This window comes from Lynx canadensis, chromosome X (assembly GCF_007474595.2).
Source record: "Lynx canadensis isolate LIC74 chromosome X, mLynCan4.pri.v2, whole genome shotgun sequence".
NCBI classification, from domain to species: Eukaryota; Metazoa; Chordata; class Mammalia; order Carnivora; family Felidae; genus Lynx; species Lynx canadensis.
The window spans coordinates 121,969,384-121,995,882 of record NC_044321.2 but is presented as its reverse complement, the minus strand read 5'-3'; the positions used below and the strand labels follow the sequence as shown (position 1 = coordinate 121,995,882).

Sequence of the window (26,499 nt, the reverse complement as noted above, 5' to 3'; positions counted from 1 at the left end):
ATTGATGTCATATCATTAGGTCAAACTACCCTAATTCATTTAGTCCATTCTAGTTGGTAAGATGTATTTGTTCATTCATTCACTTATTAATTCATACTACTCAACCTACAAATATTTCTGTTCTCAGGAACATTCTAGGCACTTGTTTTAATTTTGTTCCATAAACAATATAGCACTGGGTAATTGGTGGCTAAAAATAACATTCTTAACCAGTAAATTATTGGCAGTACTTATAACTATTATTTTAATGTCTTTTATTTTTCCCTTAAAAGGGCCAGATGGTCATGTGACTAAATATGATTTGGATTGGCTGGTGAAAAACAGCTATGAAGGGCAGAAACAAAAGGTCATCCAGCCTAGAATCTTATGGAATGCTGAAATCTACCAGCAAGCCCAAGTTCCATCTGTAGATTTCCAGAGCTTCCTAGAAACAAATGATGGATTAAAGAACTTTCTGCAAAATTTTCTGCTGTATGGAATTGCATTTGTAGAAAATGTCCCTCCCACTCAAGAACACACAGAGAAGTTGGCTGAAAGGATCAGCTTGATCAGGTAACTTATTAGTTTCTAATATCTATAGTAATAATTTCCAGAGCATTAATACCAGTAAAATAACAACAGGGTATGGTCACCTTGTTTTTAATCATGAATATTTTGTGGTCTGAATAAAGTGATTCCCATTTATAGTGCTTTATTTGAGGCCCAGATTTCTAATCTCTAAAGACACTTACATGTTAAATATGATGAAGACTTCAAAGTCACTGTAAAATTTTTCAGCTTAGTGGTCCTCAAAGTGACAGGTACCATTGTACACTAGGAGGAGGACTAACTTTGAATAAAGAGAATCAGGTAGTATTCTGAGTTCCACCATCAGGGGATTGTGTGAACATAGGCAACTCCATTACACTCACACCTGTACCCTCCACCTCCACCTCTACCCCCTTGGCCTTGATTTTCCCATCTGAACAATTAGAGGATTGAATAAAATGGTGTCTAAAGATCATCCAGTTTTGACCTACTATGATTGCTAAGGCTTGATTCAGAGACTAGTTGTTAATAATACTGCCTTACACAATATAGCACGTAACCAACAAATTTACACCATTATTTTCTTTTGGTCATTATAGAAATCATGATAAGTGTATATTTTATCTCCTGTTCTGCTGAGCCACTTGAGACCCACATATATTAAGTAGGTGGCTTGCCCAGTATTGTTCTGCTAGTAGGTAGTAGAACTGGGATTTGGGGTAGAGCTGAGATGGTGGTGTACTGGGAGGACCCTAGCTTTGCCTTGTCCCTCGAACACAGATAGATAACTATCAAATCATTCTTAATACCCAAGAAATTGACCTGAGGAGTGATAGAACAAACCACAACTAGAGGGAGAGAAGAGGCCACATCAAGGAAGGTAGGAAGTGCAGAGACGCAATTTGGGGGAGAAACGTACTGTAGGTGCTGTGGGAGGAAGAGAGCCCTGGTTGCAGAGAAATGTGAGAGAGAGTGGAGCAGACAGGGATAAGCACAAGGAGATCACTTCTGCACAGCCACTGGCTGGGAAAACAAGAGGGGCTGATTTTCATGAGTTTTTGCAACCAATGGGGCTCAAAGACTGGAATTTTAGAGGTCCCCAGACTTGACTGGGATAGAAACCTGAGGACACTGCCTGACTCCTAGAGAGAAGGCAGGCAAACAACCTGGGGATAGATGGCTCGATATGAGGAACTACTAAGTAAGGCACACGAGAAGAGACTATTCGCTCTTCTTGGAGCACATCTGTGAGAGGTGACATTGCCTTTCTGAGGACAAAAGACGACACCATTTTCCTCTCCCGCCCCTCGGCATAGGCATAGAGATACCTGCAGAGGGTAGCTAACCGGGAAATTAGCTGTTTAGCCTTCTTGCTCCAAATCCCACACCCACGTGCTCTGGTACACCTACCCTTCCATGTCAAACTGTATCCATTTCAGTGTGGCAAAACCCTTTTCCAGAGGACCAGCACAGGCCCCTGCCACAGCAGGTCCCTAAATTTTGGAGTTCTAAAAGTCAGCAGGCTTGGCTGAGATAGATCCCAGAGTATACTGTGCTGCTCCAAGCAGGCATATGACTCAGAGACAGTGTTAAAACGGTGATCTGAAAAACACATAGGACACACAACGGAAAATTATTTGCTCCTCTGGGGGTGCTTTTCTCAGAGCAGGAAGCATGGACTCCCTTCTACAGGGACAAAGGAGCGGGCTGGCACAATTTTCCTCCCTCGCCTCTCAGCATAAACCAACTTCAGGAAAACAGCACAGTGCCAACACAAACTGACTAACCTGCTTACATGAAGTCACACTTTGTGCTGCTGGTACTGCTTTTCTCAGGCAAGCGTGCCTAGGATCAGCACAGCAGGCCCCTTCCCCCAGAAGATCAGCACAAACCCCTGCCGACACCATGTCTCCCAACCAGAGAGTTGTTCAAGGCTTCAGTTCTAGTGGAAGTAGCATCAGGTCCCTTTTAACAAGCAGACCAGAGCACACCTAGTTAAAATGCACCACACTTTGGCTAAGGTGCAAACACTCCCCACTGCATGCAAGAAGAGCCTCTGCAGGAACTGACCTGAGGGATAGAGCAGCCAAAACACAGCAGCAGAATCACACAACACACATCAAAGACACTCCCTAAAGCACCAGGCTCTGGATGCTATATGACCTCTTCATACAGCCATTTACACTCAGGAGCAGAAACTAACAGACTTTTCTAACACAAAGAAGAAGACAGAGACCTAGACAGAATGCCAAGACAAGAATTCATCTCCAAAGAAAGAACAAGAAGAGGTCATGGCCAGGGGTCTAATTGAAACAGACAGACATAATTTAATATGCCTGATGGAGAATTTAAAGCAACAATCATAAAGATACTTGCTGGTTGGAAAAGTATGGGAGACATCAGGGAGACCCTTACCACAAAATAAAAGAGTTAAAAAACAATTCATCAGAAATGAAAAATGTGATAACTGAGATTCAAAACCAACTGGTTGTAATGACCACAAGGATGGAAGAAGCAGAAGAATGAATAAGTAATATACAAGATAGAATTATGGAAAATAATGAATTTGAACAAAAGAGAGAAGAATGATGGATCACAAGAATAGACTTAGGGAACTCAGTGACTCCATTAAATGTAATAATATTTGTATCATAGGAGTCCCAGAAGAAGAGAGAGAAAGGGGGAAGATTTATTTGAGGAAATAATGGCTGAACACTTCCCTAATCTGGAGAAGGAAAGAGACATCCAGAATCAGGAGGCACGGAGAACTCCCATAAAAATGAAAAAAAAAAAAGCAGGCCAGCAAGATATATTGTAGTTAAATTTGCAAAATATAGTGATAAAAAAATCCCAAAAGCAGCAAGACAAAAGAAGTCCCTAACTTATAAGGGAAGACCCATAAGGCTAGCTGGAGATTTCTCAACAGAAATTTGGCAGGCCAGAGGGAATGGCATGATTTGTTCAAAGTACTGAATGGGAAAAACCTGCAGCCAAGAATACTCTATCCAGCAAGGCTATCATTCAGAATATGAGGAGAGATAAAGACTTTCCCAGACAAACAAAAACTAAAGGAGTTCGTGATCATTAAACCAACCCTGCAAGAAATATTAAAGGGGGCTCTTTTTTTTTTTTTAATTTTTTTTTCAACGTTTTTTATTTATTTTTGGGACAGAGAGAGACAGAGCATGAACGGGGGAGGGGCAGAGAGAGAGGGAGACACAGAATCGGAAACAGGCTCCAGGCTCTGAGCCATCAGCCCAGAGCCTGACGCGGGGCTCGAACTCACGGACCGCGAGATCGTGACCTGGCTGAAGTCGGACGCTTAACCGACTGCGCCACCCAGGCGCCCCTTAAAGGGGGCTCTTTGAGTGGAAAGGAGAGAACAAAATTGACAAGGACAACAAAGGATCAAAGAAAATCTCCACAATGACAAAGCAAGTAATAAAATGGTATTGAGTACAGATCTATAAGTAATCACTCTGAATGTAAGTGGACTAAACACTCCAATCAAAAGACATAGGGTGTCAGAATGGATAAAAAAAGAAGACACATCTGCATGCTACATATAAGAGATTCATTTTAGACCTAAAGACATCTGCAGATTGAACATGAGAAATATTTATCATGCCAATGGACATCAAAAGAAAGCCCTAATAGCCAAACTTCTATGAGGCAAACTTGATTTTAAACAAGTCTTTGTAAGAAGAAATGAAGAAGGGCACTATATCAAAATAAAGGTGACTATCCCATAGAAAGATATAACAATCATAAATATTTATGCCCCCAACTTGAAGCATGCAAATATATAAACAATAGCATATATAAAGGAACTAATTGATAATAATACAATAATAGTAGGGGACTTTAACACCCCACTTACACCAATGGACAAATTAAGCAAAAAATAAACAAGGAAACAATGGCTTTGAATGATACACTGGATCAGATGGACTTAATAGATATATTCAGAACATTTCATCCCAAAGCAGCACAATACAGTTTTTTCAAATGCACATGGGACATTCTCCAGAATAGACCACTTACTAGGTCAAAAAACAGACCTCAACAAGTACAAAAAGACTTTTATCATACCATGTATGTTTTATGACCACAACACTATGAAACTTGAAGTCAGCCACAAGAAAAAAATTGGAAAGACCACAAACACATGAGGGTTAAACAGCATGCTACTAAACAATGAGTGGGTTAATCAGGAAATCAAAGAAGAAATTTAAAAATACATGGAAACAAATGAAAAATGAAAACATGATGCTCTAAAATCTTTGGAACTCAGCAAAAGTGGTCCTAAGAAGGAAATATATAGCAATACAAGCCTACATCAAGAAGCAAGAAAAATCTCAAACAACCTAAACTTACACCTAAAGCAGCAATAAAACAACAACAAATGAAGCCTAAAGCCAGCAGATAAAGGGACATAATAAATATTAGACCAGAAATAAATGATATAGAAACTAAAAAAACAAAACAAAACAGTAGAACAGATCAGTGAAACCAGGAGCTGATTTTTTGAAAAAATTAATAAAATTGATAACCCCCTAGCTGTTGCAGACTTTGAGTCTGGAGTTCTCTCTTGTCCAGCAAGAGAGTGGATGCAGAATTGAATATGAGAGAGGCTAATGTCCGGGAGGTGACAAGAGCCTCGAATAAGGGTCCTTGCTCAGTTTTTATTAGGATCAGAAGGCTTACAAACGTGATGGACGTGCAGAAAGAGACAATGAAACAGTAAACATTAACTCGTGTGTGATAGAAAAGGGGTTTCGAAGATGTGCAGTGTTAGGGGTTTGGGTCAATACAAAACAAACTCACGGTGCCAAGCAGATGGTTTACAGCAGGCACAAGGCGCCACGTCTGTTTATCTTAGCTTGCCTACTGGATAAGAGAGATAGAGCAGGCTACCTTAGGATCAACAAGGCACTTTTCTTTTGCTAATTAGCTCCGCTCTGGGCAATTTCACTGTGCTGCAGTCCATAGCCCTGTTTACCTGTTTACCTATTCTGGACCTTAAGTCCTGTGACAGCAGCTTTCTGTTTTGTTCTATGCTGGGAGCACTTTCGCCCTATTTGCCTAATCTTGGATGCTTTCATTGTAAGCCTTGTTAACCCATTGGCACAAGCTCAGGGAATTCCAAAACTTATTCCCCACACTTAGCGAGTCTTATCAAAAGAAAATAGATTGGTCTCAAATAAATTAAATCAAAATTAGGGAGGAGAAATAACAACCAACACCACATAAATACAATTATAAGAAAATATTATGAAAGACCATATGCCAACAAATTGGACAACCTGTAAGAAATGGATTAACTCCTAGAAACATAAACAACCAAAACTGAAACAGGAAGAAATAGAAAACTTGAACAGACTGATAATCAGAAAAGAAATTGAATCAGTAATAAATCTCCCAACAAACAAAAGTCCAGAGCCAGATGGCTTCACGGGTGAAATCTAACATTCATTTAAAGAAGGGTTAAAACCTATTCTTTTCAAACTGTTCCAAGAGATAGCAATGGAAGGAAAACTTCCAAACTCATTCTATAAGACCAGCATTACCCTGATTCCAAAACCAAAGACTCCACTAAAAAACAGAACTACAGGCAAATTTCCCTGATGAATATGGATGCAAAAATTCTCAACAAACTACTAGCAAATCGAATCCAACAGTACATTAAAAGAATCATTCACCATGGTCAAGTGGGATTTATGCCTAGGCTTCAGGGGTGGTTCGATGTTTACAAATAAATGAACGTGACACCACATTAATAAAAGATAGGATAAGAACCATATGACCCTCTCATTAGATGCAGAGAAAGCATTTGACAAAATACAACATCCATTCATGATAAATAAAAAAAAACCCTCAACAAAGTAGGGATAGAGGGAACATACATCAACATAATAAAAGCCATATATGAAAAACCCAGAGCAAATATCGTCAATAGGGAAAAACTGAGAGCTTTTCCTCTATGGTCAGGAACAAGATAGGTATGTCCAATCTCACCACTGTTACTTAACATAATACTGGAAGTCTTAGCTTCAGCAATCAGAAAACATAAAAAAATAAAAGGCATCCAAATAGACAAGGAAGAAGTCAAACTTTCACTATTTGCAGATGACCTGATACTCTATTATAGAAAACCCAGAAGATTCCACCAAAAAATTTGCTAAAACTGATACACAAGTTCAGTAAAGTGACAGGATATAAAATCAACATACAGAAATGTGTTACATTTCTATACTCCAATAATGAAGCAACAGAAAGAGAAATCAAGGAATCAATCCCATTTAAAATTGCACACAAAAAAAGGTAAGATACCTAGGAATAAGCCTACCCAAAGAGGTAAAAGATCTCTATTCTGAAAACTAGGAAACACTGGTGAAAGAAATTGAAGATGACACAAAGAAATGGAAAAACATTCCATGCTTAAGGATTGGAAGAACAAATATTGTTAAAATGTCTATATTATACACCTTTAATGCAATCCCTATCAAAATACCACTAGCATCTTTCACAGAGCTAGAACAAACAATCCTAAAATTTTTATGGAGCCACAAAAGATCCCAAGTAGCCAAAGCTATTGGGATTAGAAAGCAGTCTTAAAAAAGAAAAGCAAAGCTGGAGGCATCATAATTCTGGGCTTCAAGTTCTATTACAAAGCTGAGGTGATCATGACAGTATAGTAATGGCACAAAAACAAACACATAGGTCAATAGAACAGAATACAAAACCCAGAAAGTAACCCACATCTCTATGGTCAATTAATCTTCAACAAATAGTGTTGGGCAAACTGGACGGCAACATGCAGAATAAAACTGGACCACTTTCTTATACCATACACAAAAATAAATTCAAAATAGATGAAAGACTTCAATGTAAGACAGGAAAACCATCAAAATCCTACAGAAGAACAGAGGCAGCAACTTCTTTGACCTCAGCCATAGGAACTTCTTACTAGACATGTCTCCAGAGGCAAGGGAAATGAAAGCAAAAATGAACTATTGTGACTTCATCAAGATAAAAATCTTCTGCACAGTGAAGGAAATGATCAACAAAACTAAAAGGCAGTGTTCAGAATGGGACAAGATATTTGCAAATGGCATTTCTGATCAGGGGTTAGTGTCAAAAATGTAGAAAGAACTTATCAAACTCAACACACAAAAACCAAATAATCTTGTCAAGAAATGGGCAGAAGACATGAGTAGACATTTTTCTTTTTTTTTTTTTTTCCAACGTTTATTTATTTTTGGGACAGAGAGAGACAGAGCATGAATGGGGGAGGGGCAGAGAGAGAGGGAGACACAGAATCGGAAACAGGCTCCAGGCTCTGAGCCATCAGCCCAGAGCCTGACGCGGGGCTCGAACTCACGGACCGCGAGATCGTGACCTGGCTGAAGTCGGACGCTTAACCGACTGCGCCACCCAGGCGCCCCGAGTAGACATTTTTCCAAAGCAAACGTGCAGCTGGCTAACAGAGACTTGAAAAGTTGCTCAACATCACTCATCAACAGGGAAATGCAAATCAAAACTACAATGAGATATCACCTCACATCTGTTGGAATGAATGGATGAAACTAACAACACATGAAACAACAAATGTTGGTGAGAATACAGAGAAAGGAGAACCCTTTTGCACTGTTGGTGGGAATGCAAACTGGTACAGGCACTCTGGAAAACAGTATGGAGGTTCCTCAAAAAAATTAAAAATAGAACTACCCTATGACCCAGCAATTGCACTGCTAGGTATTTACCCAAAGGACACAAAAATACTGACTCAAAGGGACACATGCACCCTGATGTTTATAACAGCATTACCAATATAGCCAAATTATGGAAAGACCCCAAATGTCCATCAACTTATGAATGGATAACAATGTGGTATGTACATACAATGGGATATTACTCAGCCATCAGAAAGAATGAAATCTTGCCATTTGCAATGACATGGATGGGGCTAGAGTGTTTTATGCTAAACGAAATAAGTCAGAGAAAGATACCATATGATTTAACTCATACGTGGAATTTAAGAAACAAAACAGGTGAACATAGGGGGAAAAGATAGGCAAACCAAGAAATACATGCTTAACTATAGAGAACAAGCTGAGGGTTGGTGGAGGGGAGGTGGGTGGAGGGATGGGTTAAATGGATGATGGGCATTAAGGAGGGCCCTTTTTGGGATGAGCACTGGGTGTCATATGCAAGTGATGAATCACTGGGTTCTACTCCTGAAGCCAAGACTACACTGTATGTTAACTTGAATTTAAATTAAAAAAAAGAATGAAATCCTGCCATTTGTGATGACATGCATGGAATTAGAGAGTGTAATACTAAGCTACATAAGTCAGTCAGAGAAAGACAAATGCCATATGACTTTACTTATATGTGGAATTTAAGAAACAAGACGAATGAGCAAAGGTGTAAAAAGAGAGAGAGGCAAACGAAGAAAAAAACTCTAGAGAACAAACTGATGGTTACCAGACGGGAGGTGAAGGGGGAAGGGTTAAATAGGTGGTGGTGATTAAGGAGTTCACTTGTCATGATGAGCTGTGGGTGTTGTATGGAAGTGTTGAATCACTCTAGTGTACACCTAAAACTAATATTACACTGTATGTTAACCAACTGGAATTTAAATTAAATTTAAATTTAAATTTTTAATTTAATTTTTAATTTAAAAATTAAAAAAATAGTGTGATGTATATATAACAGTGCTACCAGAATATGTTCACTAATAACAATTCAGTAATTAATTAAAAAATACTAGAATTCAGATAGGTCAGGCTTCCTGATCCTAAATACAGTGTTGTTTCCACTTGCCAGTCTGCATTTCTATGTAGTACTTGGATTGATCTTGTGTAGTATTAAATGTGATGTAAGCATACTTTGTTATAATTAGTACTTTCCTTTTACTTGATAAGGGCTAGATATAGCTCATTATGTAGCAGATAGTGTGCTGGGTCATTTGCCCTATCCTTGTACAGCATAATCAACATTTTGAACCATTTAGTTATAAACACATTTTAAGAACTTTCAAGTAATGAACCTGTGCTGTAAATAAATTGAGAGGGCTTTAGGGATTATAGTCCATGAGAAAGGATGTTTCCTGTTTGGCCTTTGAGGGTTCAGCAAATAAGATGAACACTGAAAAGTAAAGAATTAAAGTGACCTTTGGTCAGATGTGAGCCACCAGGAAAATAATTGTAAAATCAAAACCCATGATGTATATCTCAAGGAAAGATACAGCAACAGTGATACAGCATCTCACTAAATACTTGCTAACAGAAACTATCTTCTCTTTTTCTTATTCCTCCCTGTCCAAAAGATGGGTGAGGACCTACATTAACCACTTCTAAAAGCATCCGCATAAAGACATCTTTTTCTATGTAAGGAAAGTGAGCATAGGAAAGAACCTTGAATGTGAAAGCTATTAAAAGTAGGCATATAAACAAAGAGGAATGGTTCCCTAAGCTTTGAAACAACAATATACAGTTGACCCTTGAACAATGCGGGGGCTTAGGGGAACTGACCCCCCACCCACACCACATGTTGAAAATTCATGTATAACTTTTTGACTCCCCAAAAACTTAACTGCTAATAGCCTACTGTTGACCCGAAGCTTTACCAATAACAATTAACACGTATTCTATATGTTATACGTATTATATACTGTATTCTTACAATAAAGGAAGCTAGAGAAAATAAAATGTTAATAAGAAAATCATGGGGAGCTTGGGTGGCTCATTTGGTTAAGCATCCGACTTTGGCTCAGGTCATGATCTCACAGTTCATGGGTTTGAGCCCCGCGTCAGGCTCTATGCTGACAGCTCAGAGCCTGGAGCCTGCTTCAGATTCTGTGTCTCCCTCTCTGTCTGCTCCTTCCCCACTTGCACTCTCTCTTTCTCAAAAATAAATAAACATTAAGAAATTTTTTGAAAAAAAAAGAAAACCATAAGGAAGAGAAAATATATTTACAATAATGTATTTATTGAAAAAACATCCATGTACGAGTGGATCCATGCAGTTCAAACCTGTGTTGGTCAAGGATCAACTGTTCTTTCAGTTTTCCCCCCAACTTCCTAAAATATTAATCAGTTACAGAATTGTTAAGACTGGTGGTGTGTTCAAAGGTCATCTACACCTTACGGACAGAAATCTGGAGCCAAAAAACTAATGTTATTTGTGAATAACTAAAGAAGTTATTAGAGTTGTAAAAGACAAAATTAAAAATTTCAAATAGTTAAAAATCTTTCTTCATTTCATCTGACAGAGAAACCATCTATGGGAGGATGTGGTATTTCACTTCAGACTTCTCCAGGGGTGACACTGCATACACCAAGCTGGCTTTGGATCGACACACTGACACTGCCTATTTTCAGGAGCCCTGTGGGTAAGTGGATTCGAATTTTCCATATTAGGATCTTTACATGTGATGGTCTTGAATAATTTCTTAATCATTTTCCATTCTATTTGAACCAATATCATATCTGCTGCTGACGTTTATGACTATTTCTTTTTATTCTCTTAGCAACATGGTCATTTTTAAATACCCTTGCTCAGTCTTAGAACTTACAAGAATAAGTTTTTTGAAATGATTGAAAACACACCTTACTACATAAGTGGATCTTAATTTTGCTTAATTTACATTTTGTCAAAGTAATTACAAATAACATAAAAAAAGTATTGCCTAACCATTAATTTGGAAATTGCACAGTTTTCTTATATTTAGTTATATTGCAAAGAGGTCAATATTCTAGACACAGCTGCTTTGGGTGGTGTTAACAGGAATTTGAATCCAATTTATAAGAAGGTGCAGAGGAGGAATTAATGAAAATTTTTTCACATAGAACCAGAAGTTGCTGAGCCAAAGATATACCATACTTTTTCCCCTTTATTGATATATAGTTGACATAAAACATTATATAAATTAATAGCTGATATAAAACATTATATACACTTAAAGTGTATAGTGGTTATATATTGTAATCTGATTATCATTGTAGCTAACAGTAGATCTTAAATGTTCTCACCACAGAAATAAAATGATAATTATGTGACATGATGAATAAATACCATACTGAACTTATCTACTATTTGCCACTTATTAGAGGTAACTTTGTAGTTATTTTGTTGTTATTGATCTTGCTCCTGCATATATAGATGATAAGCCTGAGGCACAAAGATACTACTAAAGTGAGTGTACATATGCATTTATAAAGAGCATATGAGCGGGTGATAATATGCAATTGATTGTGGCTACATAGATTTTCTTAAAGAGTTTGGAACTTAAGAATATTTGGTTCAGGAGAGGAAGAATAAAGCAGCTTTTAGAGGGTCCTTGTCAATGTTATCAATATATGAAGATCCCAACAGCCTGCATCCTCATTCTAGGGGGTGCAGAAGGAAGAAAGAGGAAATGGGATGAGAAACAACTAGACAGAGGTTGACATTCAAATACTGAAAAACCCTTTTCTCAAATTTGAGCAACTCACTACCAAAGATAAGCAGTTAGTTGTCTGTGCCTTTAATTTAACCCTTTCTATTCAATGACAAGGACCAAGTACATTAGCAGTATAGTAAGAGTGGTTGAGAGTTCAGGCCATGTCATCAACAAATCTGGATCTGCATCCCAGCTGGCACATATGTTAGCTTTGTGATTTTGGACAAATAACTTCTCTGTGCCTCAGTTTCCTCGTTGGTAAAATGAAACTAGTAATAAAACCTATTCATTAGTATTGCTCAGGGATTAAATTACATAATGTATTTAAAGCACTTGGCATACTGCCTGAAACATATTAAGTGGTCATGAAATGCTAGCTATGATTATTATCACTTTAGCCATTGTCATCATCATCATCAACATTGTTATATGCCTTGTCCTTTCTGAAGCTACCTTTGCTCTGGATCTCATATTTTCCGGCCTCCTTGGAGATTTCTCTCTCCTACATATTCACCCTTTTCATACCTATTGAATCCTTCCTATCAGCTTCTCATATCTTCTTTGGACTCTGTCTCCCTCTAGTTACAGCCCTGCCTTATTCCTCCCCTTCACATCTAAACTTATTAAAAGAATCATCTACCTTCAATATCTTTTTATTTTCATTTCCCATTCATTCCTCAAATTCATAGTCAGCTAGTTCATCCAACCCCCTCCCAATTAAAATTACTCTCTCCAAAGTCACCAGAAACTTATTGCCATACCCAGGGTGTACCTTTCAGTCTACATCTTACTTGACCCCTGGCGAATGCCATTAACCACTACCTCTTCTTAAATATCCTTTCTTTTTTTAGTTTTCCTCCTATATCTGACCACTTTTCCTCAGCATCCTGTGCTGCCTTTTTTTCCTCGGTCCATTTCTTACTTGAAATGATCTCTCTAAATGACTTCTTCCATGATCTTGGCTTTGGCTCTCACCTACCAACAACTACAAAATCCACCTCTCTTCTGAGTTAAATAACTTCAACTAGCTACTAAACAATCTTGACCTAGATGTTTCACAGAAAGCTCAAAAACCAGAACTGAACTCTCTCATTTGATTTTTTTAATATTTATTTATTTTTGAGAGAGAGAGAGAGAGAGAGAGAGAGAGAGAGGAGAGAGAGAGAATGAGTGGAGAAGGCACAGAGAGAGAGGAGACACAGAATCCGAAGCAGGCTCCAGGCTCTGAGCCATCAGCACAGAGCCTGACGCAGGGCTCGAACTCATGAACCGTGAGATCATGACCTGAGCCGAAGTTGGACCCTTATCCGACTGAGCCACCCAGGCACCCCTGACCTTTCTCATTTTAATTGTGTTTATATTAGATTCTCCTTGATTTTATTCCTTCTATCTGCATTCATATTTATTACTTATTTTACTTTGTTATTTACTTTTGTGTTTATTATTTTACTAAATTTTTATTAATTTTATCTTCCCCTTGTTAATTTGGGAATTCTAGTTGAGCTTTCTAGCCCATTAAGTCACTTTTCCTTTCCCTGTTAACATTTTCAGCCACAAATGACTCAACTATTTCAACATGGCCCCTAAACTGAACTTCAACCCCTCATACTCCCTCATTATAATCCAATTACAATTCTCCATCTTTGCATATGACAAGTTACTCAAGTGAAAAACCTGAAGTCATTCTAGATTTTTGCTTGTTCTTTGTCCACCACATTTAATTAGTCATCAAATCTACTATAGTATCTCTTTGGTGTGTCTTTTCTACACCTTTCTTTAAGCTCAAGCCCTCAGTATTTTTGTCTATTTCAGTCATCAAGTTGTTCTCTACATTTTTTGTCATCTTGCTTCCCACAAGTCCATCTCCCATACTATCATCCTAATCAAGTCTTAAAAATGTTAATGTGACCATAGAGCTTCCCAGTTTAAAAGCCTTTTGTGATTCTCTGTTCTATGCTGATATACACTTCTTGCTCTCTTCCTTGAATATACCTTGTAAAAAATGTCCTTTCTTTGTGGCCCCTCTATATCTTGTATATAACTGTATTATAGTTCCTATCATAATCTTATTGGTATTTCTATGCTTCATCTTTTCCTACTAAACTACAGGCTTCTTTATTTTTTATTTTTTAAAATTTTTAATGTTTATTTTTTGAGATAAGAAACTTTTTAATGTTTATTTTTGAGATTTTTAAAAAATTCTTTTAATGTTTATTTTTGAGTTTTTATAATTTTTAATGTTTATTTTTGATACATATTTTTTTAATTTCGGGCTTCTTTAAAACAGAGACTATATCTTATTCATGTCTGTATTTCCAGGGTCTGTCACATATAGGCTTTAATTCATATTGAATATGTTTAGAAGAAACCTGTAATAGTATTAGTATTTCAAAGCACAAAAAAGTACAACTGGCTATATGGAAAGATAGTTAGGAAATGAAAATGACACAAGTAGATTCAGTAATTATTTCGTATATAATTTTCTAAAATTTTGATATGTTCTCTTTTTGCCACTGAACAGAAGACTCTAATTTTTCCCTTTTCAGCATTCAAGTGTTTCACTGTCTTAAGCATGAAGGAACAGGTGGCAGGACACTGCTGGTAGATGGATTCTATGCAGCAGATCAGGTACTTCAAAAGGCACCTGAGGAATTTGAACTCCTCACCAAAGTGCCACTGAGGCATGAATATATTGAAAATGTTGGCGAATGTCACAACCACATGATTGGGGTTGGGCCCGTCTTAAATACCTACCCATGGAATAAAGAGCTGTATTTGATCAGGTGAGCACCAAAGAACTATCCCCCACTGTAATGTACTTACCCATTATTAGCCTTCAAATGTAATGAAAATCCCTAAAATCCTTATACTGACCACATTTTAATCTTGCCATTTTAAGTCTCTTTATTAACAATTTCTGTTATTATACTTCCCATGGAATAATAAATAGGCCAACAGGTAAAGAATACTAGATTTTAAAATGAAAACATTATTAAAATCAAAAAAGTGATTAAATTGTGCTCAGTGACCAAACAGCTAGAGTACCCAAAGGCATCATGACCACACTTGTCTGTAGCCCACATTTATGCAAACCCCCTGACCTGTATATCCAACAGTCTACTAGATAGTGCCACTTAGGTATCTTATAGCATCATAAAGCACATCATATTCAAAATTGAACCCATCATCTCCACTCATTTCAGTCTGCTCCTCCACACCCAGTTGTAAATATAAAAATAAACTGTTTCTCCTGCCTTTGCCCCTGGATTTTAATAGGAGCTGCATAAATACTAATTCACTGCCATCGGATAACCTCCTCTAGAAAACTCTCTCTTAGTCCTCTCTTGTATCCCCGTTGCTTAGAACAGTGAGCAGGTAATCAGTATTTTTTCCAACATTTGACGAGAAACATTTTTAAACATATAGAAAAGTTGTAAGCATTTACAGTAAAACCCATAGACTCACCACCTAGATTCTACCAGGAAGGTATTGCTATGTGCTTGTTTTCTTATCTGTCTGCCTATCTGCCTGCCTATCTATCTATTAATCTCATTTTTGATGCATCTCAAAGTACATTGCAGATATGACTACATATCCCCCTAAATGCTTCAGCATTTATATCTTTAAGTAAAGTTCAATATTTGTTTACAAATTTTTAATTTTGAAATAAAACTTACATAAAATTATGTTTTAAAATATCAAATATACACTTGCTGAATTTGGACAAATGCATATACCTATGTAAACCAAACACCTATCAAGATATAGAATGTTCCTGTCACTGCAGAAAGTCCCTTATACTCTTTCCTAGTCCAACCCTGCACAGCCACCCCAGAGGAGATCATGGTTTTGATTTTTGCCACCAATGATTAGTTTGGCCTGTTCTAGAAATTCATACCATAGAATAAATGCTTTTATTAACAAACACCTGGGCTGTTTCTAATTTGGGGTTATTATGAATAAAACTGCCATGAGCATTCATAGAAAAGTATTTTTGTAGATATGTGTCTTCATTCCACTCAGGTCAATAGCTACAAGTGGAATACTGCATCATAGAGTAGGTGAGTGTTTAGTTTCATAAGTAACTGCCAGAACTTTTACTAAAGTAGTTGTTTGATTTTATATTGTCATCAGCAGTGTATGAGGATTGTAGCTGCTCCACATCTTTGCCACTACTTGCTGTTGTCAGTCCCATTAGTTTTAGCCATTATGGAGGTTATCTCTTTGGGATTTAATTTGCATTTTTTTGATGACTGATGATGTTGAGCATCTTTCCATGTGCTTATTGGCCATTTATATATCTTCTGAAATATCTGGTTAAATCTTTTGCCCATTTTTTCATTGAGTTGTCTTTTCATTATTGAGCTGTAGGAGTTCTTTATATATGCTGGTCACTATTTCTTACTGAATATATGTTTTAGGAATATTATTTTCTATGCTGTAACTTACCTATTTATTTTTTAACAGTGTCTTTTAATGGGGAGAGAATTTTAAGTTTAATAAAATATAATTGATTATTTTTTTCTTTAACAGTCATTGTTTCTATGACCTGCATAAGAAATCTTTAACTACCCCTATGACATGATGACATTCTCCTATGCTTTCTAAAAGTATTATAGTTTTATTTTTACATTTAAATCTGTGATCTATCTCAAATTAATTTTTTCTATGTGGTGAGGTATAGGTAGAAGTTCATAGTTTTTACATATAGGTATCCAGGTGTTGTAGCCTCATTGAATTGCCTTTGCAACTCTGTCAAAAATCAAATGGCCATGTAAATGGGGGTTTGTCTCTGGGACCTCTATTTGATTCCATTATGTATTGGTGGATCCTTATGACAGTTCCACACTGTCTCAGCTAGTGCAAGTTTATACTAATTTTTTTCTTTATTTTTTTTTAAATTTACATCCAAGTTAGCTAGCATATGGTGCAACAATGATTTCAGGAGTAGATCCCTTAATGCCCCTTACCCATTTAGCCCATCCGCCCTCCCAGAACCTTTCCAGTAACCCTCTGTTTTTTTTCCATATTTAAGAGTCTCTTATGTTTTGTCCCCTTCCCTGTTTTTATATTAGTTTTGCTTCCCCTCCCTTATGTTCATCTGTTTTATATCTTAAAGTCCTCATATGAGTGAAGTTATATATTTGTCTTTCTCTGACTGTCTCATTTCGCTTAGCATACTACCCTCTAGTTCCATCCACATAGTTGCAAATGGCAAGATTTTATTCTTTTTGATTGTCGAATAATACTCCATTGTGTGTGTATATATATATATATATATATATACATACCACATCTTCTTTATCCATTCATCCATCATTGAACATTTGGGCTCCTTCCATACTTTGGCTATTGTTGATAGTGCTGCTATAAACATCAGAGTGCATGTGCCCCTTCAAAACAGCATACCTGGATCCCTTGGATAAATATCTAGTAATGCAATTGCTGTGTCATAAGGTAGTTCTATTTTTAATTTTTTTGAGGAACCTCCATACTGTTTTCCAGAGTGGCTGCACCAGTTTGCATTCCCACCAGCAGTGCAAAAGAGATCCTCTTTCTCCCCATCCTCGCCAACATCTGTTGTTGCCTGAGTTGTTAATGTCAGCCATTCTGACAGGTGTGAGGTAGTATCTCATTGTAGTTTTGATTTGTATTTCCCTGATGATGAGTGATGTTGAGCAGTTTTTCACGTGTCGGTTGGCCATCTGGATGTCTTCTTTGGAGAAGTGTCTATTCATATCTTTTGCCCATTTCTTCACTGTATTATTTGTTTTTTGGGTGTTGAGTTTGATAAGTTCTTTATAGATTTTGGAAACTAACCCTTTGCCTGATATGTCATTTGCAAATATCTTCTCCCATTCCGTTGGTTGCCTTTTAGTTTTGCTGATTGTTTCCTTCACTGTGCAGAAGCTTTTTATTTTGATGAGGTCCCAGTACTTCATTTTAAGTTTACAGTAATTCTTGAAGTCAGATAATATGTTTGTTAACTTTGTTCTTTTTTAACATTATTGTGGATATTTTAGATCGGGGGTCTACAGATTTTGTTTGTAAAGGGCTAGATAGTAAATATTTTAGGCTTGTGACATATATGGTCTTTATTGCAACTACTCAATACTGTTGTGGATGTACAACAGCAGCCATAAACAACATATAAATGAATGAGTGTGACTGTTCTAATAAATATTATTTACAAAAGTGGTCAGTGGTCTGGATTTGGCCCACAGACCATAGTTTGCCAACCCTCGTTCTAGATTCTTTATATTTCCATACAGATTTTTAAATCAGCCTGTCAATTTCTAGGAAAAAGCCTGTTAGGGTTATGATTGGGATTGCTTTGAATCTATAGATCATTTTGGCGATAACTAACAACCTAACAGTTTTGAGTCTCCCAATCCATGAACCTGATTTATCTTTCTATTTATTTAGGTCTTCTTTAATTTCTCTTAGCAGTGTTGTGTAGTATTGAATATACAGATCTTATATTTCTTTTGTTAATTTTATTCCTAAGTATTTTTATATTTTGATGGTATTATAAAATAAAATTTTAATATTATTTTCAAATTATCTGCTGCATTATATTAAAAATTGATTTCTTTTTATTTTTATTTTTATTTATTTTTTTATTTTTTATTTTTTATTTTTTTTATATATATGAAATTTATTGACAAATTGGTTTCCATACAACACCCAGTGCTCATCCCAAAAGGTGCCCTCCTCAATACCCATCACCCACCCTCCCCTCCCTCCCACCCCCCATCAACCCTCAGTTTGTTCTCAGTTTTTAACAGTCTCTTATGCTTTGGCTCTCTCCCACTCTAACCTCTTTTTTTTTTTTTTCCTTCCCCTCCCCCATGGGTTCCTGTTAAGTTTCTCAGGATCCACATAAGAGTGAAACCATATGGTATCTGTCTTTCTCTGTATGGCTTATTTCACTTAGCATCACACTCTCCAGTTCCATCCACGTTGCTACAAAGGGCCATATTTCATTTTTTCTCATTGCCACGTAGTATTCCATTGTGTATATAAACCACAATTTCTTTATCCATTCATCAGTTGATGGACATTTAGGCTCTTTCCATAATTTGGCTATTGTTGACAGTGCTGCTATGAACATTGGGGTACAAGTGCCCCTATGCATCAGTACTCCTGTATCCCTTGGGTAAATTCCTAGCAGTGCTATTGCTGGGTCATAGGGTAGGTCTATTTTTAATTTTCTGAGGAACCTCCACACTGCTTTCCAGAGCGGTTGCACCAATTTGCATTCCCACCAACAGTGCAAGAGGGTTCCCGTTTCTCCACATCCTCTCCAGCATCTATAGTCTCCTGATTGGTTCATTTTGGCCACTCTGACTGGCGTGAGGTGATACCTGAGTGTGGTTTTGATTTGTATTTCCCTGATAAGGAGCGACGCTGAACATCTTTTCATGTGCCTGTTGGCCATCTGGATGTCTTCTTTAGAGCAGTGTCTATTCATGTTTTCTGCCCATTTCTTCACTGGGTTATTTGTTTTTCGGGTGTGGAGTTTGGTGAGCTCTTTATAGATTTTAGATACTAGCCCTTTGTCCGATATGTCATTTGCAAATATCTTTTCCCATTCCGTTGGTTGCCTTTTAGTTTTGTTGGTTGTTTCCTTTGCTGTGCAGAAGCTTTTTATCTTCATAAGGTCCCAGTAATTCACTTTTGCTTTTAATTCCCTTGCCTTTGGGGATGTGTCGAGTAAGAGATTGCTACGGCTGAGGTCAGAGAGATCTTTTCCTGCTTTCTCCTCTAAGGTTTTGATGGTTTCCTGTCTCACATTCAGGTCCTTTATCCATTTTGAGTTTATTTTTGTAAATGGTGTGAGAAAGTGGTCTAGTTTCAACCTTCTGCATGTTGCTGTCCAGTTCTCCCAGCACCATTTGTTAAAGAGGCTGTCTTTTTTCCATTGGGTGTTCTTTCCTGCTTTGTCAAAGATGAGTTGGCCATACGTTTGTGGGTCTAGTTCTGGGGTTTCTATTCTATTCCATTGGTCTGTGTGTCTGTTTTTGTGCCAATACCATGCTGTCTTGATGATGACAGCTTTGTAGTAGAGGCTAAAGTCTGGGATTGTGATGCCTCCTGCTTTGGTCTTCTTCTTCAAAATTCCTTTGGCTATTCGGGGCCTTTTGTGGTTCCATATGAATTTTAGGATTGCTTGTTCTAATTTCGAGAAGAATGCTGGTGCAATTTTGATTGGGATTGCATTGAATGTGTAGATAGCTTTGGGTAGTATTGACATTTTGACAATATTTATTTTTCCAATCCATGAGCAGGGAATGTCTTTCCATTTCTTTAAATCTTCTTCAATTACCTTCATAAGCTTTCTATAGTTTTCAGCATACAGATCCTTTACATCTTTGGTTAGATTTATTCCTAGGTATTTTATGCTTCTTGGTGCAATTGTGAATGGGATCAGTTTCTTTATTTGTCTTTCTGTTGCTTCGTTGTTAGTGTATAAGAATGCAACTGATTTCTGTACATTGATTTTGTATCCTGCAACTTTGCTGAATTCATGTATCAGTTCTAGCAGACTTTTGGTGGAGTCTATCGGGTTTTCCATGTATAATATCATGTCATCTGCAAAAAGCGAAAGCTTGACTTCATCTTTGCCAATTTTGATGCCTTTGATTTCCTTTTGTTGTCTGATTGCTGATGCTAGAACTTCCAGCACTATGTTAAACAACAGCGGTGAGAGTGGGCATCCCTGTCGTGTTCCTGATCTCAGGGAAAAAGCTCTCAGTTTTTCCCCGTTGAGGATGATGTTAGCTGTGGGCTTTTCATAAATGGCTTTTATGATCTTTAAGTATGTTCCTTCTATCCCGACTTTCTCAAGGGTTTTTATTAAGAAAGGGTGCTGGATTTTGTCAAAGGCCTTTTCTGCATCGATTGACAGGATCATATGGTTCTTCTCTTTTTTTTTGTTAATGTAATGTATCACGTTGATTGATTTGCGAATGTTGAACCAGCCCTGCATCCCAGGAATGAATCCCACTTGATCATGGTGAATAATTCTTTTTATATGCTGTTGAATTCGATTTGCTAGTATCTTATTGAGAATTTTTGCATCCATATTCATCAGGGATATTGGCCTGTAGTTCTCTTTTTTTACTGGGTTTCTGTCTGGTTTAGGAATCAAAGTAATACTGGCTTCATAGAATGAGTCTGGAAGTTTTCCTTCCCTTTCTATTTCTTGGAACAGCTTGAGAAGGATAGGTATTATCTCTGCTTTAAACGTCTGGTAGAACTCCCCTGGGAAGCCATCTGGTCCTGGACTCTTATTTGTTGGGAGATTTTTGATAACCGATTCAATTTCTTCGCTGGTTATGGGTCTGTTCAAGCTTTCTATTTCCTCCTGATTGAGTTTTGGAAGAGTGTGGGTGTTCAGGAATGTGTCCATTTCTTCCAGGTTGTCCAATTTGTTGGCATATAATTTTTCATAGTATTCCCTGATAATTGTTTGTATCTCTGAGGGATTGGTTGTAATAATTCCATTTTCATTCATGATTTTATCTATTTGGGTCATCTCCCTTTTCTTTTTGAGAAGCCTGGCTAGCGGTTTGTCAATTTTGTTTATTTTTTCAAAAAACCAACTCTTGGTTTCATTGATCTGCTCTACAGTTTTTTTAGATTCTATATTGTTTATTTCTGCTCTGATCTTTATTATTTCTCTTCTTCTGCTGGATTTAGGCTGCCTTTGCTGTTCTGCTTCTATTTCCTTTAGGTGTGCTGTTAGATTTTGTATTTGGGATTTTTCTTGTTTCTTGAGATAGGCCTGGATTGCAATGTATTTTCCTTTCAGGACTGCCTTCGCTGAGTCCCAAAGCGTTTGGATTGTTGTATTTTCATTTCCGTTTGTTTCCATATATTTTTTAATTTCTTCTCTAATTGCCTGGTTGACCCACTCATTCGTTAGTAGGGTGTTCTTTATCCTCCATGCTTTTGGAGGTTTTCCAGACTTTTTCCTGTGGTTGATTTCAAGCTTCATAGCATTGTGGTCTGAAAGTATGCATGGTATAATTTCAATTCTTGTAAACTTATGAAGGGCTGTTTTGTGACTCAGTATATGATCTATCTTGGAGAATGTTCCATGTGCACTCGAGAAGAAAGTATATTCTGTTGCTTTGGGATGCAGAGTTCTAAATAGATCTGTCAAGTCCATCTGATCCAATGTCTCATTCAGGGCCCTTGTTTCTTTATTGACCGTGTGTCTAGATGATCTATCCATTTCTGTAAGTGGGGTGTTAAAGTCCCCTGCAATTACCATATTCTTATCAATAAGGTTGCTTATGTTTATGAGTAATTGTTTTATATATTTGGGGGCTCTGGTATTCGGCGCATAGACATTGATAATTGTTAGCTCTTCCTGATGGATAGACCCTGTAACTATTACATAATGTCCTTCTTCATCTCTTGTTACAGCCTTTAATTTAAAGTCTAGTTTGTCTGATATAAGTATGGCTACTCCAGCTTTCTTTTGGCTTCCAGTAGCATGATAAATAGTTCTCCATCCCCTCACTCTGAATCTAAAGGTGTCCTCAGGTCTAAAATGAGTCTCTTGTAGACAGCAAATAGATGGGTCTCTTTTTTTTATCCATTCTGATACCCTATGTCTTTTGGTTGGCGCATTTAATCCGTTTACATTCAGTGTTATTATAGAAAGATACGGGTTTAGAGTCATTGTGATGTCTGTATGTTTTATGCTTGTAGTGATGTCTCTGGTACTTTGTCTCACAGGGTCCCCCTTAGGATCTCTTGTAGGGCTGGTTTAGTGGTGACAAATTCCTTCAGTTTTTGTTTGTTTGGGAAGACCTTTATCTCTCCTTCTATTCTAAATGACAGACTTGCTGGATAAAGGATTCTCGGCTGCATATTTTTGCTGTCTAGCACCCTGAAAATCTCGTGCCAATTCTTTCTGGCCTGCCAAGTTTCAAAAGAGAGATCAGTCACGAGTCTTATAGGTCTCCCTTTATATGTGAGGGCACGTTTACCCCTTGCTGCTTTCAGAATTTTCTCTTTATCCTTGTATTTTGCCAGTTTCACTATGATATGTCGTGCAGAAGATCGATTCAAGTTACGTCTGAAGGGAGTTCTCTGTGCCTCTTGGATTTCAATGCCTTTTTCCTTCCCCAGTTCAGGGAAGTTCTCAGCTATTATTTCTTCAAGTACCCCTTCAGCACCTTTCCCTCTCTCTTCCTCCTCTGGGATACCAATTATGCGTATATTATTTCTTTTTAGTGTATCACTTAGTTCTCTAATTTTCCCCTCATACTCCTGGATTTTTTTATCTCTCTTTTTCTCAGCTTCCTCTTTTTCCATAACTTTATCTTCTAGTTCACCTATTCTCTCCTCTGCCTCTTCCATCCGAGCTGTGGTGGTTTGCATTTTGTTTTGCATTTCCTTTAAAGCGTTTTTCAGCTCCTCGTGACTGTTCCTTAGTCCCTTGATCTCTGTAGCAAGAGATTCTCTGCTGTCCTGTATACTGTTTTCCAGCCCAGCGATTAATTTTATGACTATTATTCTAAATTCACTTTCTGTTATATTATTTAAATCCTTTTTGATCAGCTCATTAGCTGTTGTTATTTCCTGGAGATTCTTCTGAGGGGAATTCTTCCGCTTGGTCATTTTGGATAGTCCCTGGAGTGGTGAGGACCTGCAGGGCACTTCCCCTGTGCTGTGGTGTATAACTGGAGTTGGTGGGCGGGGCCGCAGTCAGTCCTGATGTCTGCCCCCAGCCCACCGCTGGGGCCACAGTCAGACTGGTGTGTGCCTTCTCTTCCCCTCTCCTAGGGGCGGGATTCACTGTGGGGTGGCGTGGCCCGTCTGGGCTATTTGCACACTGCCAGGCTTGTGGTGCTGGGGATCTGACGTATTAGCTGGGGTGGGAAGGCAAGGTGCACGGCGGGAGGGGGGGCAGGCTTAGCTCGCTTCTCCTTAGGTGATCCACTTCAGGAGGGGCCCTGTGGCAGCCGGAGGGAGTCAGATCCGCTGCCGGAGGTTTGGCTCCGCAGAAGCACAGAGTTGGGTGTTTGCGCAGAGCGAGCAATTTCCCTGGCAGGAACCGGTTCCCTTTGGGATTTTGGCTGGGGGATGGGGGGGGGGGGAGATGGCGCTGGCGAGCACCTTTGTTCCCCACCAAACTGAGCTCTGTCGTCCGGGGGCTCCGCAGCTCACCCTCCCTTTGTCCTCCAGCCTTCCCGCTTTCCGAGCAGAGCTGTTAACTTATGACCTCCCAGACGCTCAGTCGCGCTTGCTGTCGGAACACAGTCCGTCAGGCCCCTCCGCTTTTGCCAGCCAGACTCAGCTTGGCCAGCGAGCCGCCCCTCCGCCCCGGCTCCCTCCCGCCAGTCCGTGGAGCGCGCACCGCCTCGCCGCCCTTCCTACCCTCTTCCGTGGGCCTCTCGTCTGCCCTTGGGTCTGGTGACTCCGTTCTGCTAATCCTCTGGCGGTTTTCTGGGTTATTTAGGCAGATGTAGGTGGAATCTAAGTGATCAGCAGGACGCGCGGTGAGCCCAGCGTCCTCCTACGCCGCCATCTTCCCTAAATCCTTTGATTTCTTTTTAAATTAGCCTTTTATTCTATATACTTGCTAAAGTAATTCATTAGTTCTAAGTTTGTGTTTTTTGGGGTTTCTTAAAATTTTTCTATATACAAAATCATGTTGTAGGGATAGTTTTATTTCTTCCTTTGCAATTTATATGCTTATTCATTTGTTTTTCTTACCTTATTGCACTGGCTAGCACCTCCAGCACTATGTTAAATAAGGGTGGCAAGAGCAGACATCCTTAGGATGAAAGTGTTCAGTGTTTTGCCCGGTATGATATTAGCTATAAGAGTGTTGGTGATGTCTAGGGGCACTTGGGTGGCTCAGTCGGTTAGGCGTCCAGCTTCAGCTTGGGTCATGATCTCACGGTCCATGGGTTCAAGCCCCATGTCGGGTTCTGTGCTGACAGCTCAGGGCCTGGAGCCTGCTTCAGATTCTGTGTCTCCCTCTCTCTCACTCTGCCCTTTTCCTGCTCACACTGTCTCTCTCACTCTCAAAAATAAATAAATGTTTAAAAAAAATTTTTTTTTAAGTGCTGGTGATGTCTTTTATATTCTGGATGAATTTCACTTCCAAGTTTCCTGAGATTTTTTTACATCATAAATGGGTACTAAATTTTAATAAATCCTTTATATTCATGTCAGTCATCAATGAAAATCATTTTGAACACTGAAGAAATAAATCTAAGGACTGAGAGTAAAAATTCGTGGTCTGAGGATCTCCTGGGTTTCACAGGGAGAAGCAGTTACCCTGCTTGGAGCGCATTTGGGAGAGATTGCACAGCCTCTTTAGGGGCAAAAGACCTGGCAGACGCCACTGACCTACCCTGTTCACTAACATAGGAACAGGAACACTGGCTGAGGGCAACAAGCCTTTGTGCTGGCTTTCTGCTACGCTTTACCAAAAACTCTGAACTACTGCATGGTTGTGCAACCGGTTTCTGGGACAAGCCAGCACTGGCCACAGCACAGCAAGAACCTCCCCCAGAGGGTCAGCATGGGTCCCCGCCATGCAGATCTCTAAAATACGGAGTTGTTTTTTTTTTAACGCTTATTTATTTTTGAGACAGAGAGAGACAGAGCATGAACGGGGGAGGGTCAGAGAGAGAGAGACACAGAATTTGAAACAGGCTCCAGGCTCCCAGCTGTCAGCACAGAGCCCCACGCAGGGCTGGAACTCACGGACCGCGAGATCATGACCTGAGCGGAAGTCGGCCGCTTAACCGACTGAGCCACCCAGGCGCCCCTAAAATACGGAGTTTTGAAACCCAGCTGTGTGCCTGAGATAAAACACAGGAGTGCTGTGCTGCCTGGTAGGCAGACAGCTCAGATGCAAGCAGGGTTAATGCGGAGATCTGGTGGAAGCCAGAGACACAAGAGAGGTGATTGTTCTTCTGTGAGGGCCTCCTGAAGAGAGGTGGGTGTGAATTCCCCAATCCAGGGATGAAAATAGGGCGATGCCATTTTCACCCCACCCATCAGCACTGACCTACTTCAATGAGCAAAACAGTGCCACCAAGTGGAGGCCAGAGCCACTTACACCAAGCCCCACCCCCCTGCAACCTACAGGTACATCCTCACTAGGGCAAATCCATCTAAGAATTAGCGCAGAAGGCCCCACCCCCAGCAGACCAGCACAAACCCTCACAGGCACCAGGTGTACTGATCATAGAGTGCTACAAAGCATCAGTTCTAGAGGGAATACGATCTAGCTTCCTTTGGTTCCCCCTGCCCTTGGGATACAAAAAAAGCAATTAGAAAAACCTTTTTTTTAATCTAGTTTCTTTTAACAAGCATACCAAAGCACATCTATAATCTAGTTTCCTTTTTATATCTTGAAAGTATGATAAGACAGAGGAATTCACCCTAAAAGAAAGAACAGGAAGAAGCAATGGCCATGGATTTAATCAATACAGATATAAGTAAGATGTCTGAACTAGAATATAAAACAATAATTATAAGGA

General features: G+C 38.8%; 1 protein-coding gene across 3 annotated transcripts in view; it reads left to right on the top strand.

The window, feature by feature from the left end:
• Positions 1–26,499, top strand: part of TMLHE (trimethyllysine hydroxylase, epsilon) — an 84,596-nt gene that overhangs the window by 47,490 nt on the left and 10,607 nt on the right. For 2 of the 3 annotated variants that reach the window (XM_030305545.1, XM_030305544.1), the window contains 3 exons: positions 273–552; positions 10,808–10,927; positions 14,524–14,760. In XM_030305545.1, coding sequence (XP_030161405.1) covers positions 273–552; positions 10,808–10,927; positions 14,524–14,760 — 637 coding nt within the window. The remainder of the gene's footprint in view (positions 1–272; positions 553–10,807; positions 10,928–14,523; positions 14,761–26,499) is intronic. The other variant, XM_030305546.1, reaches the window with a different exon arrangement.